This window comes from Platichthys flesus, chromosome 10, assembly GCF_949316205.1.
Source record: "Platichthys flesus chromosome 10, fPlaFle2.1, whole genome shotgun sequence".
Lineage (NCBI taxonomy): Eukaryota > Metazoa > Chordata > Actinopteri > Pleuronectiformes > Pleuronectidae > Platichthys > Platichthys flesus.
Window position 1 is genome coordinate 2,319,119 of NC_084954.1, and position 18,868 is coordinate 2,337,986.

Sequence of the window (18,868 nt, forward strand, 5' to 3'; positions counted from 1 at the left end):
ATTATCCTGAGTGATGGACGTGCACTTGAAAATCAAATCAGTTCATTTCTCTGCTCGCGGGGAGCCTCAGAGGTCAGAGTTCACCATCTCAGTCGAGGTGATGATGAGAGAAGAACTGAATTCATCCACCCCCCCCCCCCAAACCACATACTTCTGAGCCGTGTAACGAAAACAAAACATTAAAATTGGTTTAAGCACTTTATGAAATCTCTTATTATTAAAATATCTGCAGTTAGAACAGCAACTCCTCACTTAAAGGATAAGTTCACTCTTCAAGTCTTAAGTATATATATTTTTTATTATTATTAAATTACACTTTCCGTCCATACTGACACATTTCTATATCAATGTACTTGTAAGTGATACTGTTGGATGGTTTACAGTCACATTCCTGTGTATTAGTACATATTAGTGTTTCTCTAAAGCTGCTTTCAGACGTGCACTGTGGGCAACGGTTCCGAGTGAAACCACGTGAGGATGGAACTGTCTAGAAGAAAGTCAGAGTGTTGATGACACCTCACAGAGTTCACGTGTGAAAACTGCTTGAATGTGTGCGGACGACTGTGAGACACTTTCCTGTTGGAATGTGAGATTAGTTTTCCAGTTTGGTTTCAAAGAACTTCCTCAGACCTCAGACCACGTCCAGATCCTCTTGGAACCTCGACTGAGACCTGATCGCCTGTCCTCAGTGTTGTGTGTCATTGATGCTCTCGTGATTCTGTGCAGCCGAGTTCCATGCACTCTGCAGAAGGAGCAGCCTGATGCCCATGTTTGGGTGTCCACATACTTTTGGTCATGCAGTGTGTGTGCACAGGGCCGTGCATCCCGATGTGGAACATCTCAGACGAGTGGAAACAGAAGCTGGGAGCTCTTTGTGCCCGACTCAGCTAGTGGGCGAGCTACACCGAGCTCCCTGTAGGAGAGAGAGAGAGAGAGAGAGACTCTGGACCTGACTCCCATCCAGACCAAACAGGAATCCAGATCCGTTTCCCCGGCTGGCGGTGACCTCTGCCCTCTGGCGTCTGTACGCAGCCTCGTCACAGGAGGCCACCCAGCGCCTGTGGTCAGCGGGAGACCACGATGATGGAGGACGTCCTGTTAGCGTCTCCGTCACCTCCACAAGTTTGATCGCGGCTTTAAAAACCTCTCAATCCTTCGTTTGATGGACAGAGTGAAACTTTTACTTTAGATTTTATCTGGGAGCTGCTCAGACCAGTGAAACTTTAGCCTTTAATAAGCAGCTTTGTGCCATTCATCATCTCATAACATATATATATATAAATAAGTGAAGGATTGGGGGGGGGGGCCTGCCTGAGATCTTGAGGACACTGCCCGCCAACCTACACCTGCACAGTACAAGCTGTCAATCACACAGTATTAAAGCTGTAATCTCCCCAAATATGAGGCCAAAGTCTCTAGCTCGCCCCCTGGTGGCTGGCTGCAGTATAGGTCATAAACCCTGCCTCCTCCATGTTAGCAGACGGGACATCAAATACAGGTTTCTGTCATTTCAAAAAACGGGCTGAGACGTCATGATTGACAGCTGAGACTGACTCATGATTGGTCGAACGCGAGTAACAATGGAACCTTGATACTTCGGCTCCACCCCCCCGATCACTCTGGCTCAGTCTCCTCGTATCCAGAACATTTTGACTCCGGATGTTTTGAGGAAGACGCGTGGTCCATCTTTATTTATCATTCCACTTCAAACCTCACTTCTTCACGTCTCCGTCCTTTTATTTCCATTCGTCGTGGATATTCACCCGAGGACGACAACCTCTTCTCATCTATTCACCACGAGCCTCCGTGACTTTAACAAATATTTACCACGACTCCTTGCTCCCCTGCGCTCGGGTCCTCTTCATGAAACTCACTCTGCGGCGATAATGAGTTTTCATTTAAATGCAAATCATGTTTTCAGGTGACTGAAGGCCGAGCGGGGGGCCGGCTGTCCAGGTTCAGGGTTTGGGGCAGAGAGGGAGGGATGAATAGATGGAGGGATGGAGGGATGGATGGAGGGATGGATAGAGAGATGGAGGGATGGAGGGATGGATAGAGAGATGGAGGGATTGATGGATGTAGGGAGGGATGGATAGAGAGATAGAGGGATGGATGGAGGGATGGGTGGATAGAGGGATGGAGGGATGGATAGAGAGATGGAGGGATGGAGGGATGGATAGAGAGATGGAGGGATGGAGGGATGGATGGAGGGATGGAGGGATTGATGGATGTAGGGAGGGATGGATGGAGAGATGGAGGGATGGCTAGAGAGATGGAGGGATGGATGGAGGGATAGATAGAGAGATGGAGGGATGGATGGATGTAGGGAGGGATGGATGGATGGAGGGATGGATAGAGAGATGGAGGGATGGATGAAGGGATGGATAGAGAGATGGAGGGATGGATGGATGGGGGGGATGGAGGGATGAGACGGCAGCACGCTCTGGCAGGTGGTGAGGCCTGATGCAGGTTGCGTGTCTGGAAGGGGAGGGGCTGAGCAGCAGGGATGAAATTAGATCTTTTGAAACGGGCTTTCCTGGCGGACGCCCTGCCGGCCGGTCCTCAGAGACTCATTAAGAGTTCCAGTGGATCCCGGTGTCTGGTGACTTCACCGAGTTCCACCGACTAACACCGGAGAAACAGAATCAAACCCCCGACTGCTGCTGCTGCTTCCCTGGCAGGAAAACGGTTCTGTGTGCACGAGAGTGAGGAGAGAAAGTGAAGATATCTTTGGTAAAGAAAAGAAATAAACAAACTCAAGATGTTATTTCTGGAGAAGAGAGAAATGTCTTCAGTCTGATCACGATACAGGAAGTCAGATATTTAAATTGTCTGAAAAATGATGGTTAACATTAAATATTCTCATATCGCTCATCTGCACAGTGGAGGTAAATGAGCCCTGTTGGAGAAGGTGCCTGAAGGGGGCGCTGGACAGAGTTGAAGCATAAAAAGGGAAGGGAGCGTGGAGAAGACGTGCGGCAAAGGGCCGGGTGGGAATCAAACCTGCGGCTGCGGAAGGAGAACTCAAACTTTTGCACCATTTTATACATTTTTATGATAAAATACTGATTAAAGTCACATTGATTCACCATATTCACCACATCAGTGAAGCCTCTTGGGATGTCTGGCTGTTTCATTGTAAACGTTAGGTTTTGAAATACATTGTGTAAATTGGGGTTCAGGTCCAACTGCATGAGTTTGTTTATGTGTTGTAAGAAGATGCAGATTGGTGTGTGTGTGTGTGTTAGTGTGTGTGTAGCTGTATTGTTCCCGTCTCATCACCATCCTCCCTCTAATTGGCAGCTCTCTCTCTCTGAGGACTCTTTAAGGGCCATCATCAGCATTTCATCACCATAACGGCTGATTCCCAGTCGTTCTCTCCTCCGCCTGCACTCACCCACTCCCAGTAAGACCAGGAGACAACGCCTGCTCAGGTGAAGTGAGAGAGTTTGTGTCCCGTGCACGAACCAGCGAAGACATTTCGTCTGTCTCCGTCTCTTTTAGTGTCTGAGTACAGGTAGGAAAGCAAGCTGATGATTCAGATTCGCAGGACATTTGTGGCACCTCCGTGTCTCCAGTCCCCCCCCCCCCACACACCCCTTCCTCCTTCTGCAGAAAGTGCTGAGCTCCCTGCAGCCGTCTCCAGGCTGATAACACGCTTCTTATTTCCCTCGGTGCTGATGCAGTCTCATCGTGCGTCTTGAAGACGTCTCTCCAGGTAATCAGGGGACATGTGATGGAGTTTGATGCAGAGCTGGTGGACTCAGATTGCTTTCTCCACAACCCTCCCTCACACACACACACACACACCTCCTCTCTCTCTCCCTCCACCCCTCCCTCCCTCCTTCACAAACCAAACCACAGCACAGATGTGGTGGGAGCTCAGCTGTGGGAGGAGGGAAAAATAAACCCCAGCTAAATGAGCCGGCTTGAAAGAGGAAGAGCGAGGCGACGCGCTGCCGAGAGGATATTTCCACATTTCTTGAAAGAGTCTCCGTTTAAATGGAAAACAAATGTGTGATTGATGTGTTCGACTTTGGCATCGACGGAGGGGGAGAGAGGCCGTCCCACCTCCGAACGACGGCTTTGAAATGAGACGCCGCCCAAAGGAAAGTCCCATGAAGTAACAGGGATGCAGAGGAATGTTCGATGCTGAAGTAGTAAGATTTTACCTAAAGGATGATTTCTTAAGTTTAATTTAAATCACTTGAAAACAATGAAATACAGAAGACGTGACCTGGATGGAATCACAGACATCAGGTCAAAGATGATTCAATGTGGATGTGCTGCACGTGGACGTCCACACCTTGACCTGGTGAGGAGGCCAAAGCAGAACCCGGTGTGAAATTTGTCTTCAAACCTTCTCCAAAAGTTTCTCAATGGCCGCCTCTGCAGGCAGGTGACCAAAACAGACACACACACACACACACACACACAGTGTTCTGGCTGAGGGCCTGGCACGGTGTGGCTGGACGACCTGCCGCCACCTTGGCATCCAAACAGACAGGGCCCATCTGATGAGTGCTGGATTTGTGTTGGGGGGAGGGGGGACTGAGGCAGATGTGGAGCCCCCCCACACACACACACAGTCTGGCTGGGTGAGCGGAAGGATGGTGAGAGAGAGAGTCAGACTGGAGGAGGTGGAGGGGTGAGGGAAGGAGGGAGCCTCTCTCACCCCTCCACCTACGTCCCACACACACATCCTGGCAGGGGTGGAGCCTCCTCCCTCTACTGCATCTTCATTAGTACGAGTTCAGAGTGTTTGAAGGGCACACACACACACACACACACACACACACACTCACACACACACACACACACTCACACACACACACAGTGAGTGATGCACCTCTGACTCACACCCAACATCAGCCCTGCTCTTTGTTTGTTGCCTCCAACCAGCAGCAGAACAAAGTGTCCAGTTCCAACTTCTCCAGATCTGAATATTACATTAGAAGCTGAGACAGCAGAAAACAAAAGGTTTAATTTTAATGTTCCTGTTTGTACACTGACCCCTGTCGCTCACTAGATTATCCAAAAACTGCATTTCAACATTTTCATTGTTTTCTTTGATCTAGGTATAAAACAAATCTGGCCTTTTTCGAGGCGTGGTTTCTGTCTGATGTGAAATAACTAAACCAACTAAACATAAAAACTAAAGTACATAATATTTGCATTACAAACTGTTCAAAAATTCTATTATATACACAACAAGGGAAATGCACATTTATTGAAATTATATACAAAGTGTGCAAACTAGTAAATAAAAAAATAATAATAGAATGTGTAGCCATTAGATAAACATAATTTTTCCGGATAAACAACTCCTACTAACTACTAACAGTACATTTCTAAAACCACACAAGGTGATCAAGCTGATGATTGCATAGAAATAGTCATATAGCTGTAATATACTTGTACTTTGTGTGCGTGTCTCATATTGTGATTCAGTGTGTGAGGCTGTGTCCAGACTCTCAGTGTCTCCGTCTCTTTGTTTGTCCTCTGATGTCGGTTTTGCATGAGCGAGCTCCGTCAGCCGGTTGATTGTTAATCTGAGGCCTCGGCAGGTGAAGGTCCCGAGCAGAAGCAGCAAATGAACCAATCGGGACGACTCCTCCGGCTGTGATGGCCTCAGATAACCACACTGCAGAGAAACATCACATCCAGCTCGGAATGAACTTCACAACTTCACTTTTCTGCTGTTTTACAATTACAATTACACATCCTATATTATATATTTAATACAATACAATAGATATATTATATTAAAAATTAATATTCAATGCTCACTCACAGTAGCTTCATGGGGTTATTACTTTGCTGACACCTGATTTGTTCCATCTGTTTTAAATATATTCAGTTTATTCTTTTTTACCAATCATGGTACATTTTACTGTGATTATACATACGTGTGCACAAAGTACCTTAATCTGTAGTAATTGTATGCAATATCTTGTGTACTGTTTAATGTACAAATACTTTGTTTGAGGTGGAACGGCAATAAAAGGGAACTTGAGACATATTTGAACACATGACCTTTCCTGACATCTTTCTTTTGAGGCCCTTCCTCTAACAAACATCTCAAAGTAGAAGACGTTGACACACTAACCTCCTCGCTCTGTATTTGAGTTTCGTGTGGTTCTGATTCTCTGCTGCTGCTCGGAGCTCAAGTGAAAAGTCCCAGGACCAATTCCATTAAACACATTTCGGAAGCCGGGCCCGGGGGAGGAGGTGGAACTGCAGGGACAGCTCGGGGAACGCGGTGTCCTCCCTCCGTGATGGCGAATAGATCTCATTAGATGTGGATGGATGAGGCTGCGTTCGGAGCTACATCACCATTTGTTTTCATTACGCAGCCAGAAACAACCTCGCCGGATGGAGCGACAGCGGACGACCACGGAATCGATTTTGTGGAGTGCGTCATTGTTCACGTGAAGTAGAAACTTTCATTGAAACACAGCAGCTCTCTCCGATTGTCTGACCAGTTGATTCATGTGTTTATGATGTAAAGAGAGGAAGAATAATTTGCACACACACACACATAAAGACACACAAACACACACACTTACATGCACGACATGTTATTTTTTCTGCCACCAAACCATCTTAGGAGCTTCCTGAAGGTCGATGTTAGCGGCAGACTGTCCGCACAGTAAAGTGTGTGTGTGTGTGTGTGTGTACATTTCTATTCTCAGGGTATGGATCTGCTTTTCTGATCCTGTCACACACAGGAAAATATGGAAAAGTACATGAATATGTGAATATGTAAAATATATAAATACCATCTCTGTGCACAGTGTGATAGAAGAAACTTCTTGTTCGATTAATGAGATATTACAGGAAGTAAATCTTAGATCAAAATGTAAATAAAAGGTGAAGACAAACCCTGCAGCCGATTATATAAATGTAAAAAGACAAATCACATGATTCAAGTTTCTCCCTTCATAATATGTGAAAACCAAACAGACTGATTAATATTTGCTGAATATCCTTTAACTGCAGTTGTACAAAACCTTTATCAACTAAAAAACAACAAATACAGAAAAACTACTTTTAAATCGACCGATGAATAAACATTCAGTTTGTCCATTCAAACCTTTTATTGAAAGTGTCCAGTTGATTTATTCACTTTAATGAAAAAACTAGTCTCAGAAGATTCCAGCTGAAATAAGAATAAAAGCCAGAGGCTCCTTCTTTGCTCTGGCTTTATGCAGAAGCTCTGGGATAAATGGGATTGACTGACTCGGCTTCATCCGAGGAGCTACCCCCCCCCCCCCCCCATTCTGTTTTGGACGTCACCGTGTTTCTGCCTCCTCGTGGTTCAACACATTCTCCAGCACAAGCAGCACATTTACAGTTGGTGAAGAAATCATCTCCTGCCGATCTTTTTCAAATCCAGCCTTGTGGAATATTTCAATATTCATTGAATGATCTCTGCAGCCTGGCACTGCTGAGGACGGTAAAAACATTATGGATGTTTTAACGGGCCACGGACACAGGAGGGATTTCACCCACTGCTGCTGAAGTTTTGTCCGACTGTGACAGATGGGTCATTGTGTGTGTAAGAGAATAGTCGTCAATCTTATAAGTAAGATACAAGTTTTTAATTACATAATGAAACCATGGGACAAATTTGACTGTAGCGGGTCGTCACAGTCAAAGTATCTAATGTGAAACACTGCAGAAGAAGTCAGGGTCGAGGTCTCTCTGCATCCTGTAGGATTAAAACACGACCTCAGGCTTATGTAGATAAGAACAAAATAATCGCACAGTAGGAAATTGTATTGTTACAATATACTCATTTCCTTTTGGTTTTTAAAAAAATACAACAGAGGCTTAAAGCTCGTTTGAGATGATAATTGATTATTATCATCAATCGATCAAGTTGCATTAATCTCTCAGTTTTTACATGACGACTGTGGAGCTGTGGTTTAAAAAGAGACACTTGATAAAACACAATTATAGAAATGGGTGTTTGTCTCGCAGACATAAGAGTATTAACATTACGTTTTAGGCTGATCACACGTTGCACATGTACAATTTTGAATCTGCAAAGTTACTACTAACTAAAAAACCCTCATGAGCACGGTGGCTTCACGGCTCCTGAAGAAGCAGAAGCTGCTCTGTCAGGATCCTGAAAAACCTTGTTGCAGTGAACTCAGAAGAAGCTGAGAATAAACCTTCCATTCACAGACAGAACAACTGACACAGAGAGGAGTCGCTGCAGAGTCACGATGCACAGTGAGAAGTCGGGTGTGATGGATGAGGAGGGTAAATATTTGCAGCAGGGTCGTGCTGAACGGGCTCTGGCTCTTTAATACTCTCTCATTACTGCACCGTGCATTGACTCACGGATCAGTCACGGCTAAATCACAGCTCTGCCTTTGCTTCTTCACTCGATGGGGAAATTAATGATGTGGCGAGCCACAGTTAAAACGCTTTCCTTTTTTTCTACTGTTGATCCGTTTACCGTTTATTATGGTTTTCTTATTAGATGATGAAAAGGTTTCCCTATTGCGACTTTGGCAGCGAACAACAGGGATAAAAGCTTTGCTGTCATGTCGGGTGACGTGTGCTGAAGCTGAGGTTCTGCCGCCGGCCCCAGTTTAATTCTAGGTTCACAAAACTAATGAAAGTAAAATAATGAAATAGCAAAGAAAGGAAATGGGACAACAGAAGGTTTTACGTGAGCAGCAAGACGAGAAGATAACTCAAGAGTGTATAAATACACAACTAAATACATGTACATATACTTATTGTACATTATACTTGATATATTTGCATTTCAGTTCAGTATCATTTTTATCTCCGTCCAACACGTCTAACTAGCCTGCAGAGATCATGTGACCACTCACATGCACGTCCCCCTGGACACAGGTTGTTGGAATAACATCTGTAAACATTTCGTTCAACAGATTTGAAGTTTATTAAAATTCAAGGGTCCATTTTCTTCTTCATGATTAAAGGACCTGGTGTTTCCTTCACCTCTGTTTGAGTTACAATGCAGAAGAGGGTAACTGGTGTATTTATATATCACTTTTCTAGTCTTGATGACCAATCAGAGTTCTTTACAGTAGTTTTACATCCACCCAACGAGAGCCAGAGGAACATGAGCTGAACGGAGCCGAACGTAAAGTATGTTCATGGACGTTTTCTCACTTACACCTTGTTTGAATCAGATAAAAACCAAGTGAAGCTAGTTTCTTGTGTTTTGAATCGATGCTCTCGATCGGGTTCACTTCACTTAAATCTCTGTTTCCCACAAACACCAGTGTTACATCTGTAGATCATCGTTATTTGTGAATAATCTTTTATTTTCACTCTCGTTCTATAGATTCACCTCGTACACTTTTATTATGTACGTGCATCAAAGCGGCAGCCATCACTTCCTCCAGCAGAGAATCAACCTGTGATGTTGGAGAAAGACAAAAGGTCACGTGAAGCTTCCCTCGTTTCTTTTTAAACTAAACTCAGAGCTCCTCCATCTTTGTTTGCAGCTCATTCACACGTGTGTATTCTGTGCTGCTGCGTTTGGGATGCAAAACATTTCTACTGTGAATCTGTGTTGGAACACGTTGATGAATCATTCAGTCAGTAGAGCGATGTGCAGTCACACACTGGGGACGACCCCATGAGGACAGAGCGTCACAGACAAGATGCTTTACTACTGGACATGTGTGTGTCACAGCAGCAGGAGACAGTTCAACATGAACCACAACATGTTTTATTATGTTGCTCACAAACAGAAGTCGATGCACCTTCAGCATTTAGGAGGAATTTAAATGTTGAAGCTGATCCTGAAAGGGATTTTGAGCCCAGCAAAGAGAAGTCAAATATTATCAAAAATGAAAAGGGAAAAGCACATGTTGTGTTTTTACCAGAGACACACCTCAGCCCATCAGAACACGAAAAATTGAAGCGAATGGGGTTTTCAAAAGGTATATTATTTATCCTATAAATCAGGCCGTAGGAGAGGGGTAGCAATTTGAATATCCCAAAAAGTATCATTTGAACATCTTTCAAAAGGTAGCAGACAAAGAAGGGAGATATATAATAGTCTCTGGAAAAATAGATGGTGTTTCAGTGTCATTATGTAACATTTATGCCCCCCCTGGAAGTGATTTTGTTTTCTACAGAAATATATTTGATTTAATGATAGGGGCACCGGGAATTGTCATAGGTGCAGACAATTCCCAGCATCCTGCACACTACAGCAGGGCTATTGAGGCCTGCAGTGGTGTGCAGGACAAGTCAGGTAAGTTTCGATGATATTACTGGGGGAAATATATTAACATGCTGATTGAGGATTGTTCATCTGTCCATCTAGCGAAACTATTCATTTATCCATCAATTGTAAAATATTTTTAAAGACGATTCTATTTATATCTCTGGTATTGCATTAGTGTTTTTTACAAGCTTTTTTCTCATCTTATGCTACAGAACAATGGCACGTGCACTATCTCATGTGTGGAGACATTTCACCCCAGCCAATGTAGAAGGAAAGGCTGTGTACATTTGCAAATACGATGGAAAGACCTATGTTAAATATATTATGGAGCAAATGGGTGAGATATGTAAAACCCCTAAAGCCTGAAACATGCTTCTGCGACTGCGTCTGTGTCTTTTCACGCTGCTGTGGCGCAAGACCCGTTTTCATTCATGCTTCCCCAACCGTTGCGCATCTTACAAAGCAATTCCGCGCCAGAACACTAGGCGGAGTAATGCTTTTTGTCGAAGACGACCTGAGAGACGCCTTCTTTGTGGGTGTGGCAATCGTTGTTGACTGTTTATTTACCTTCTACCAGTCGTGTTCTCCATTACAAACACACGGTGAACCATGGCAGAGAGTGTATTCACGATTCCAACCGAACAGTTGTCCATTCTTCTTTTTAAAATCTTCCGTTGTCTCTGCCTGTATTATGGGGCATGAAACCGGAAATGCAGCTCCAGAAGGGATGTAGAGCAGACCAATCACAGCCTTGCGGGCTGAGTGAGCTTGCGGAGCTTTGCCGTAAATTTTAGAAAAGTGGGGCGACGCCCGTCAGCACGTAAGAAGGGATACATAAGCACGTAAGGGACCCGGAAGGGCTCTTGCGCTTACGGGCCCGTGAAAACGCAGAAGCATGTTTCAGGCTTAAGGCCAGACTTTGTGGAAGTATTGAATGAATGACCCTGTAATGTTGCCTTGATTTAGCGAGCCTCACCGACCTCTATCCCATTCTCTCTCAAATCACCCTCTAACGTGTTGTTTTTTATTCGGCTTGTTTTTATTCATTTATTTGTTTTCTCTATTGATCTGTGATTATTGTCTACATGTACGCACTGTACCTCTCCCAAAATGTACAAAGTTACACAATTTTGAAAAAAGGTTGACAGCAGGAGAAAGGAAATTGCCCTTGGCTTTGCTGTTTTACACATCCTTTTTCAGTAATATATTATGTGATAACATCATTACTATATCGTGTCACTATACTTAAACATGAGAATAATTCAGAGTGTAACTTGAGCTCAATTTAAGAAATGCATTTGCTGTGTAGATTCTTTGCCCCTGCCACTTGCATAGGAGACCATTGCTATCCGCTACTTACGCATCCTAGAACATATTCCAAATCACAACGCTGCTAGTCTCAACGTTACCTCCACGATACAGTGAGCACCAGTATTGGGGTGGTGGGGGGGTGTTATAATTTACTCTTTCTGTCTATAAAATTAAACATGGTGTAAACTATGTTAACAAGCCGCTAAATTTCGTTGGATCCACCAACCTTCTCAGCTGAAGGAAGCATGAGGGGCTCTAAAATGTCCTGGTAGACGGCTGCGTTGACTTTCGACCTGATAAAACACAGTGGACCAACACCAGCCGATGACATGGCTCCCAAAACCATCACAGACTGTAGAAACTTGATGCACTGACTCCAGCCTCAGTCCACTCCTTGTGAATCTCCCCCAAATTCTTAAATGGCCGTTGCTTCACAATCCTCTCAAGGCTGAGGTTATCCCTGTTGCTTGTGGACCTTTTTCTACCACATTTTTTCCTTCCACTCAACTTTCTATGAATGTTTGGATACAGCCCTCTGTGAACAGCCAGCTTCTTTAGCAATGACCTTTTGTGGCTTACCCTCCGTGTGGAGGGTGTGAATGACTGTCTTCTGGACAACTGTCAAGTCAGCAGTCTTCCCCATGACAGTGTAGCCTACTGAACCAGCCTTAGAGACCATTTAAAGGCTCAGGAAACCTTTGCAGGTGTTTTGAGTTGATTAGCTGAATAGAGTTGGACATCCTGAGTCTACAATATTGTACTTTTTCACAATATTCAAATTTTGTGAGATATTGAATTTTGGGTTTTCATTAGCTGTAAGCCATAATTATCCAAATTATAAGAAATAAACACTTGAAATATTTCACTGTGTGTAATGAATCTATTGTATATAATAAGAGTTATACTTTTTGAATTTAATTATCGAAATAAACAAACTTTTCCATGATATATTCTAATTTATTGAGATGCACCTGTATGTTGGATTATTCCATATGTGAACAGACTTTATGTGATTAAACATGAATCATGTCTCATGTGTGTTACGGTTTGAGGAAGGAGATGGACCCAGGATGCAGAGGTTATAAACAAAAAAGGTATTTAATATAAAAAGAGTCTTTAAACAAGACAAAAACGAAAACACAATACTAACAAGTGACTGCTGGAGAGTCAAAAACACTGGTACCTACTCTTGAGAAAACAGGAGCAGAAGCTGTGCGTCCAGGTGCATGGGGAACACAGAAGATCCGGACGGGAAAGCTGGTAGAGACAGCAGGACATAACAAACCATATCTCACGACGTGTAGAAACTAGTAAGAGAACAAACGATTCGACAGAGGACATAAAAAACACAGAGGCTTAAATACACAGGGAGGGCAGGGGCAATTAAACACAGGTGAAACACATGAGGATTGAGGACGACAATCAACGACAGGAAAATATGACAGAAACGACACCTAAGGAACAGAGACTACAAAATAAAACAGGAAACAGAAAACACAAAGATTGAAATCAACAAACTAAAATGACAGAACATTACAGTACCCCCCCTTCAAGGGCCGGACAGCCTAAAACATGAACTGCCACGGGAGGGAGGAGGGACTCCGGGACATGCCCTGGAGCTCGGGTGGACGGCTCTGTGGCCGCTCAGGGACAGAGCGCTGAGGCTCAGGAGGGCGGCACCGTGGCCGCTCAAAGGCAGAGTTCTGAGGCTCAGGAGGGCGGCGCCGTGGCCGCTCAAAGGCAGAGTTCTGAGGCTGGGGAGGTCGGCACCGTGGCCGCTCAAAGGCAGAGTTCTGAGGCTCAGGAGGGCGGCGCCGTGGCCGCTCAAAGGCAGAGTTCTGAGGCTCAGGAGGGCGGCGCCGTGGCCGCTCAAAGGCAGAGTTCTGAGGCTCAGGAGGGCGGCGCCGTGGCCGCTCAAAGGCAGAGTTCTGAGGCTCGGGAGGTAGGCACCGTGGCCGCTCAAGGGCAGAGAACAAGGGCTCCGGTGGACAGCCCGGGTGCCGGTCAGGAGCCAAGCAGGGGAGCTCCTCAGGCGGGCGGCCCAAAGACTGGCCAGGGGCAGAGGGCAAGAGATCCGACCCCAACCCTGGACTCGGGGTAGGAACTGAAGCTGGCACCGCGAGGATCTCCGACGCCTGAACCAGAGTGGCGTCTGCCAGGACCCTCCGGTGCGGGACAGGGACTGAAGCTGGCACCGTGAGGATCTCCGACGCCTGAACTAGAGTGGCGTCTGTGGAACTGGAGCTGGCACCGCGAGGACCTCGGACGCCAGAGCCATAGTGGCGTCTGCCAGGACCCCCCGGCATGGGACAGTGACTGGAGCTGGCAGGACCTGCGAAGCCGGAACCAGAGTGGCGTCTGCCAGGACCCTCCGGCGCGGGACAGGGACTGGAGCAGGGACTGGAGCTGGCACCGCGAGGACCTTCGACGCCGGAACCAGAGTGGAGTCTGCCGGGACCCTCCGGCGCGGGACAGGGACTGGAGCTGGCACCACGAGGACCTCAGACGCCGGAACACAGGGGACGGCAGACAGGAGCCTTCCGCGAGGAGTAGGGACCGGAGCAGGTGCAGTGAGGATCTCTGACGCCAAAACACAGGGGACGTCAGCTGGGAGCCTCCGGCGCGGAGCAGGGACTGGGTCTGGCTGGGGCCCAGTCGGGGCTGGAGGTGGTTGGTGCCTGTGAGCATGCTGCTAGAGAGAGAGGCTTCTGCTATGGATGCCCCCCCTCCACCGTCCACACCAGAACCTTTTTGGAGGCTGGCAACCTCCTCAAGCCCAACAGCCACCCAGGTATCGGTCATCAGAAGGGGCTGTAGGCTGCTGCATGTGAGAAGGCTCTAGATGTGAGGGGCCCCCAACCGCAGACCTCCTCTGCAGGCTGCGGGGTCCACCACGGGCCAGGCGGGTTGCCTCAAAGGGTTTGAGGATGGGGCTGGAGGGTTGCAGTATTTTTCTAGTCTGTCCTGCACCTCCACGAGGTACGGGACAAAATGGCTCACCCATGGCCATTCTTTCAGCCATGCCTCCACCACTGAAATATCCCCAAATGTTTTAGCTTGGTGTCGGGTGCCTGGATCACTGTATCAAAATAAAAAACTTTTCGGTAAAATAAATTCATCTGCGCTTTGTCCATAATGTGGTCGGATCGTTCTGTTAAGGTTTGTGGAGGTAGATGGACCCAGGATGCAGAGGTTATAAGCAAAAAGGTATTTAGTATAAAAAGAGTCTTTAAACAAGACAAAAACAAAACATAATACTAACAGGTGACTGCTGGAGAGTCAAAAACACTGGTGCCTACTCTTGAGAAAACAGGAGCAGAAGCTGTGCGTCCAGGTGCACGGGGAACACAGAAGATCCGGACGGGAAAGCTGGTCGAGACAGCAGGACAAGACAAACCATATCTCACCACGGTGAAACATATCAAATCAACGACAGGAAGTTAAGACAGAGCCGACACACAAGGAACACAGACTACAAAATAAAACAGGAAACCAAAAGACTGAAATCAAAAAAAAATTAAAATGTGTGAGATTGAATAAAGTTTGTTGAATGTGAGAAATGATCAGCTGTTATTGATAAATGTGTTTTTATGTGGATCTTCATCAGTTTGCTCGACTTCATGGATCCACACAAAATCTAAATGATAGAAAACATTTTCCATGAAAGTAAAAAACAAACCAAAGACAAAGATCAGAAAATTATTAAAATAATAATAGAATAACGAGTTTAACATTTAAATTCAGCAGATTTCTCTCCAAGAAATAAACAGGATGAATAAATTCTTCATCTCTAACTGCTCTGATCCAGCATCACAGAGACATTCACAGGTAACAGCTTCAAGGGATCTATAATGCTAAAGAATGGAAACATCTTCTGAGTGAAAGTGTGTGTGAACGTGTGAATGTGTTTGTTAGTATCAGGATCAGAGAACGACAGTTCTCCTCTGTTCCAGTCCAGTTTCACTCTGATCCTCCGGATCTTCTGCACAGAGAGAACAGTTGATCCTGATGGTGACACTGCTTTGTATTTACCTTCAGAGAGCGATATTCTCCATGATCCAGACAGTTTGTATCCCTTCCTCTGGACAGACTCTGCTCTTACACCAAGTGTCCAGCTTGTACTGTCTCCAACCAGGACGTCCCAGCTGTGAGTCCCTGAGTTAAAACCCTCAGATCCCAGGACTGAGGCGTGTTTATCAAACCTCTCTGGATTGTCAGGAAACGTCTGTCTCTCTTCTCGTCTCACACTGGTCAGATCTTCAGACAGGGCGAGCCATGGATTAGCAGAGTTTGGGTCCAGAACCACAGGACTGTAGGAGACCAAGTCCTTCATCTTGTTCCAGATGTTGAAGCTCAGGTTGCCCAGATGTTTGGCCTCGTCTATCAGAGCTCCTGAGGCCAGCTGTGGATCATCCAGCAGGGGGCGCTGCTGGACTCGTTCCACTGCAGCCTTGTAGTTGAGCAGGAACGGGATGTCTTCAGCTCTCAGCTCGTCCTCTGTGGTCCTGATTGTGTCTGAAAGAGACGTTATGTCTCTGCTCAGAGCCTTAATCTTCTTCTTCATCATCCAACTCTTTTGCTCCTCTTCCTCCCTCAGTGCAGCCATCCTGGCCTCCTCTTCCTCCTCCAGAAACTGATGAAACTTGTCAAACTGCTCCTTGATCTGTGTCTCTGTGAGTCCGGCCTGGACCTTAATGTGTTCTGCTGTTTGTTCAAACTCTAATTTAACACATTCAAAACTCTGTAACTTCTTCTTCAAGGGCTCCAGATTTTCCTGAAGCTGCTTCTCGTGTTGTTGTGCAGCTTCATCGATGGGTCTGAATCTGTGGCCGGTGTGTTTTTCTGAATCTCTGCAGATGACACACACTGGCTGCTGATGGTCCAGACAGAAGAGTTGGAGTTTCTCTGAGTGCAGACTGCAGAGAGCAGGTGAAGAGCTCTGATCTCTCTCCAGTATGAAGGCCTCACACAGGTTCTTCAACACCAGGTTACAAGGTGGTTTACGCTTTGAAGATCTACTCTTACAAAGTGGACACAATTTTTCTTCTTTGTCTTTCCACCAGTTCTCCACACAGTCTCTACAGAAGCTGTGGCTACATGACAGAATGACAGGATCTCTGAAGACATCACGGCAGACGGGACAGCAGAGATCCTCTTCTGATCTGGAAGCCATTGAGTCTCCAGGTGAAGCTGAAAACAGTCAGTCAGTCAGTCACAGCTCCAAGAACTTCACTGAGGTTCACTTCTTGTTTACCCATATCAAAGGAATTAAAGAGACTGAAGCAAAATGCAAATGTAGCACTTGTCTGGGGCTAGTACTAGAAAAAGTACTAAACATCTACCTAGATTCGAAGGAGAGGTAGGCCTGAGACAAAGATCAGTTTATTGCTTCACAATTGGTCATGCAACAACCACAATATAAAACAGTGTAAAATTAAAAAGATTGTTTGGAAATTGTATGATTCTTATAAAAGAAATCAGTCCTTCTAGTGTGTGTATATGTACAGTTCCCAGGATATAGTCCGTTCAGTCCATGAATAGTGTGCGCTTGAAGGTTCCACCAGTTCTGTTCTGGTCCGGGTCTTTATGTGTACTGTATCTATAAACTACTTAATTACCTGTCTACCTGACGGGCAGGACTGGAGTCTGATGTCTTCTTGGCAAGCGAATCAGGTTCGGTCTGGATCATACGGTAGGCCACGATCCAGGTTTAGCTCGCTGTCTCAGCTTTCAGATTCACAGGTAAAGGAAGGAGGAGAGACAATTTATTGATTAAGTCTCATGAAAGTATTAACAACAAATTTGGAACTTTGATGAATAATGAAGTTATTAACTTTAACCAAAATGACCACGTCAGTAGTTAGCAAAGATGAAGGATATGGAGGTTGGCAAACTTCACACCACAACATTATGAAGACAAAATGTGTGTTTTAAGAAAAACATTTATTATAAAAATAATAAAAAATATAGATAAGTGAACTTACTATATACATGTGAATGTGAGTTTACGTGTGCTAGCATGTGTGTATGTTTGTGTGTGCGTGTCTGTGTGAGTGACAAAGTGTGGTTTCAAATGGCGGCTGGCCACTATGAAGACAAAAGACCCCCTGGAGTGTTGGGATCATGGGGCTGAAATCACATGTGTGTCTTGGGGGAGAGGAGTGTGTGAGGTGTTGGTGCCGGTCAGAGGAAATAGTTAGTTGGATGATCACAGGATTCAGATTCTTCTAGTCTGCCTCAAAGAAACAATCTATACAAAGTGCAGAATAATTAGTGTCTGTTTTCTAATTCTATTTCTTACATGAGATCTCATTAACTTAATTTCTATATGTGTAACCATTACCTGGGTGCACTCAGATTACATTGAGGTGATAGAACAGCATCACAGTAACCACTAGTATAACATTAGTCTTCACTTGCCTGGAAGCTTGCACTAAATAATAATGTACAAATCAAAACAATAAAGTATTTCACATCACTTAGCAAAGGGCTTATCTGTTTTACACATCCTTTTACAGTAATATGTTATTGAAAACATCATTACTATATCATGTCACTATACTTGACTTAAACATGAGAATAATTCACAGTGTAACTTCAGCTTAATTCAAGAAATGCATTTGCTCTTTCCTACTATAACATTAAACATGGTGTAAACTATGTTAACAAGCTGCTAAAGTTCGTTGGAAACATTTATAATCACTATGTTATTACTCCGATTGGTTTTAACGAGGTAATCTTTCAAATAGCAACTTAGAAACAGTATTAGTTCTCTCCAAAGTTCGCTAGCATGATGCTAGCAGTGACTAGCTAACCGTGTCCACTCACCAGAGTTTCCAGTACCGGGTGATCACTTCAGTTGACTCTCAGGTTGGACGTCTAGTTGCAGGATCACCGTTTAGACTGTGGTGATATGTCGAGTTGTTGCTGGAGCTTCTGTCTCTGGACGTTTCATGGGAAGGTCTCAGAAGGAACACGGGACATCTTCTTCGTGGGGATTGGTTTGAGCGGGGACGCATAGTGCGCCCCCCTTTGGCAATAACTTGTACTACTCCTGAGGTCAGTAGCCTTGATTTCATGAGGGTAACAGACAAATGTTCACAATGTCAGAAAATGGAAATATGGTTTTATTAATTCAAATCAGCTCAAGTTTGTTCATTAACTTGTGTGAGAGTGAAGTAAAACGTATGACATCATCAAATGATTGTACATTTTGTTGTGATTATTATACCTTAAGTGGGACAGCATTATATGATGTGACTTTGGGAATTCAATAAATCAGAAACATATTTAATATGAATATTTAATAATGACTTTACTTTACATTAA

General features: G+C 44.9%; 1 protein-coding gene across 2 annotated transcripts; it reads right to left on the reverse strand.

Moving 5' to 3' along the window:
* Positions 1 to 12,612: 12,612 nt before the first annotated feature.
* LOC133962348 (E3 ubiquitin-protein ligase TRIM35-like) lies at positions 12,613 to 18,513 on the reverse strand. Of its 2 annotated transcripts, none has more exons than XM_062397917.1 (3): positions 18,368 to 18,513; positions 17,166 to 17,266; positions 12,613 to 16,729 (listed from the first exon to the last, which is right to left on the reverse strand). In XM_062397917.1, exon 3 carries the CDS (start codon positions 16,710 to 16,712, stop codon positions 15,330 to 15,332), a length of 1,383 nt encoding a protein of 460 aa, XP_062253901.1. In that variant the 5' UTR covers positions 16,713 to 16,729; positions 17,166 to 17,266; positions 18,368 to 18,513; the 3' UTR covers positions 12,613 to 15,329. The 2 variants fall into 2 exon arrangements, with proteins under 2 accessions (XP_062253901.1, XP_062253902.1); XM_062397918.1 differs by having other exon boundaries at positions 17,158 to 17,266.
* Between the last annotated feature and the right edge of the window lie 355 nt (positions 18,514 to 18,868).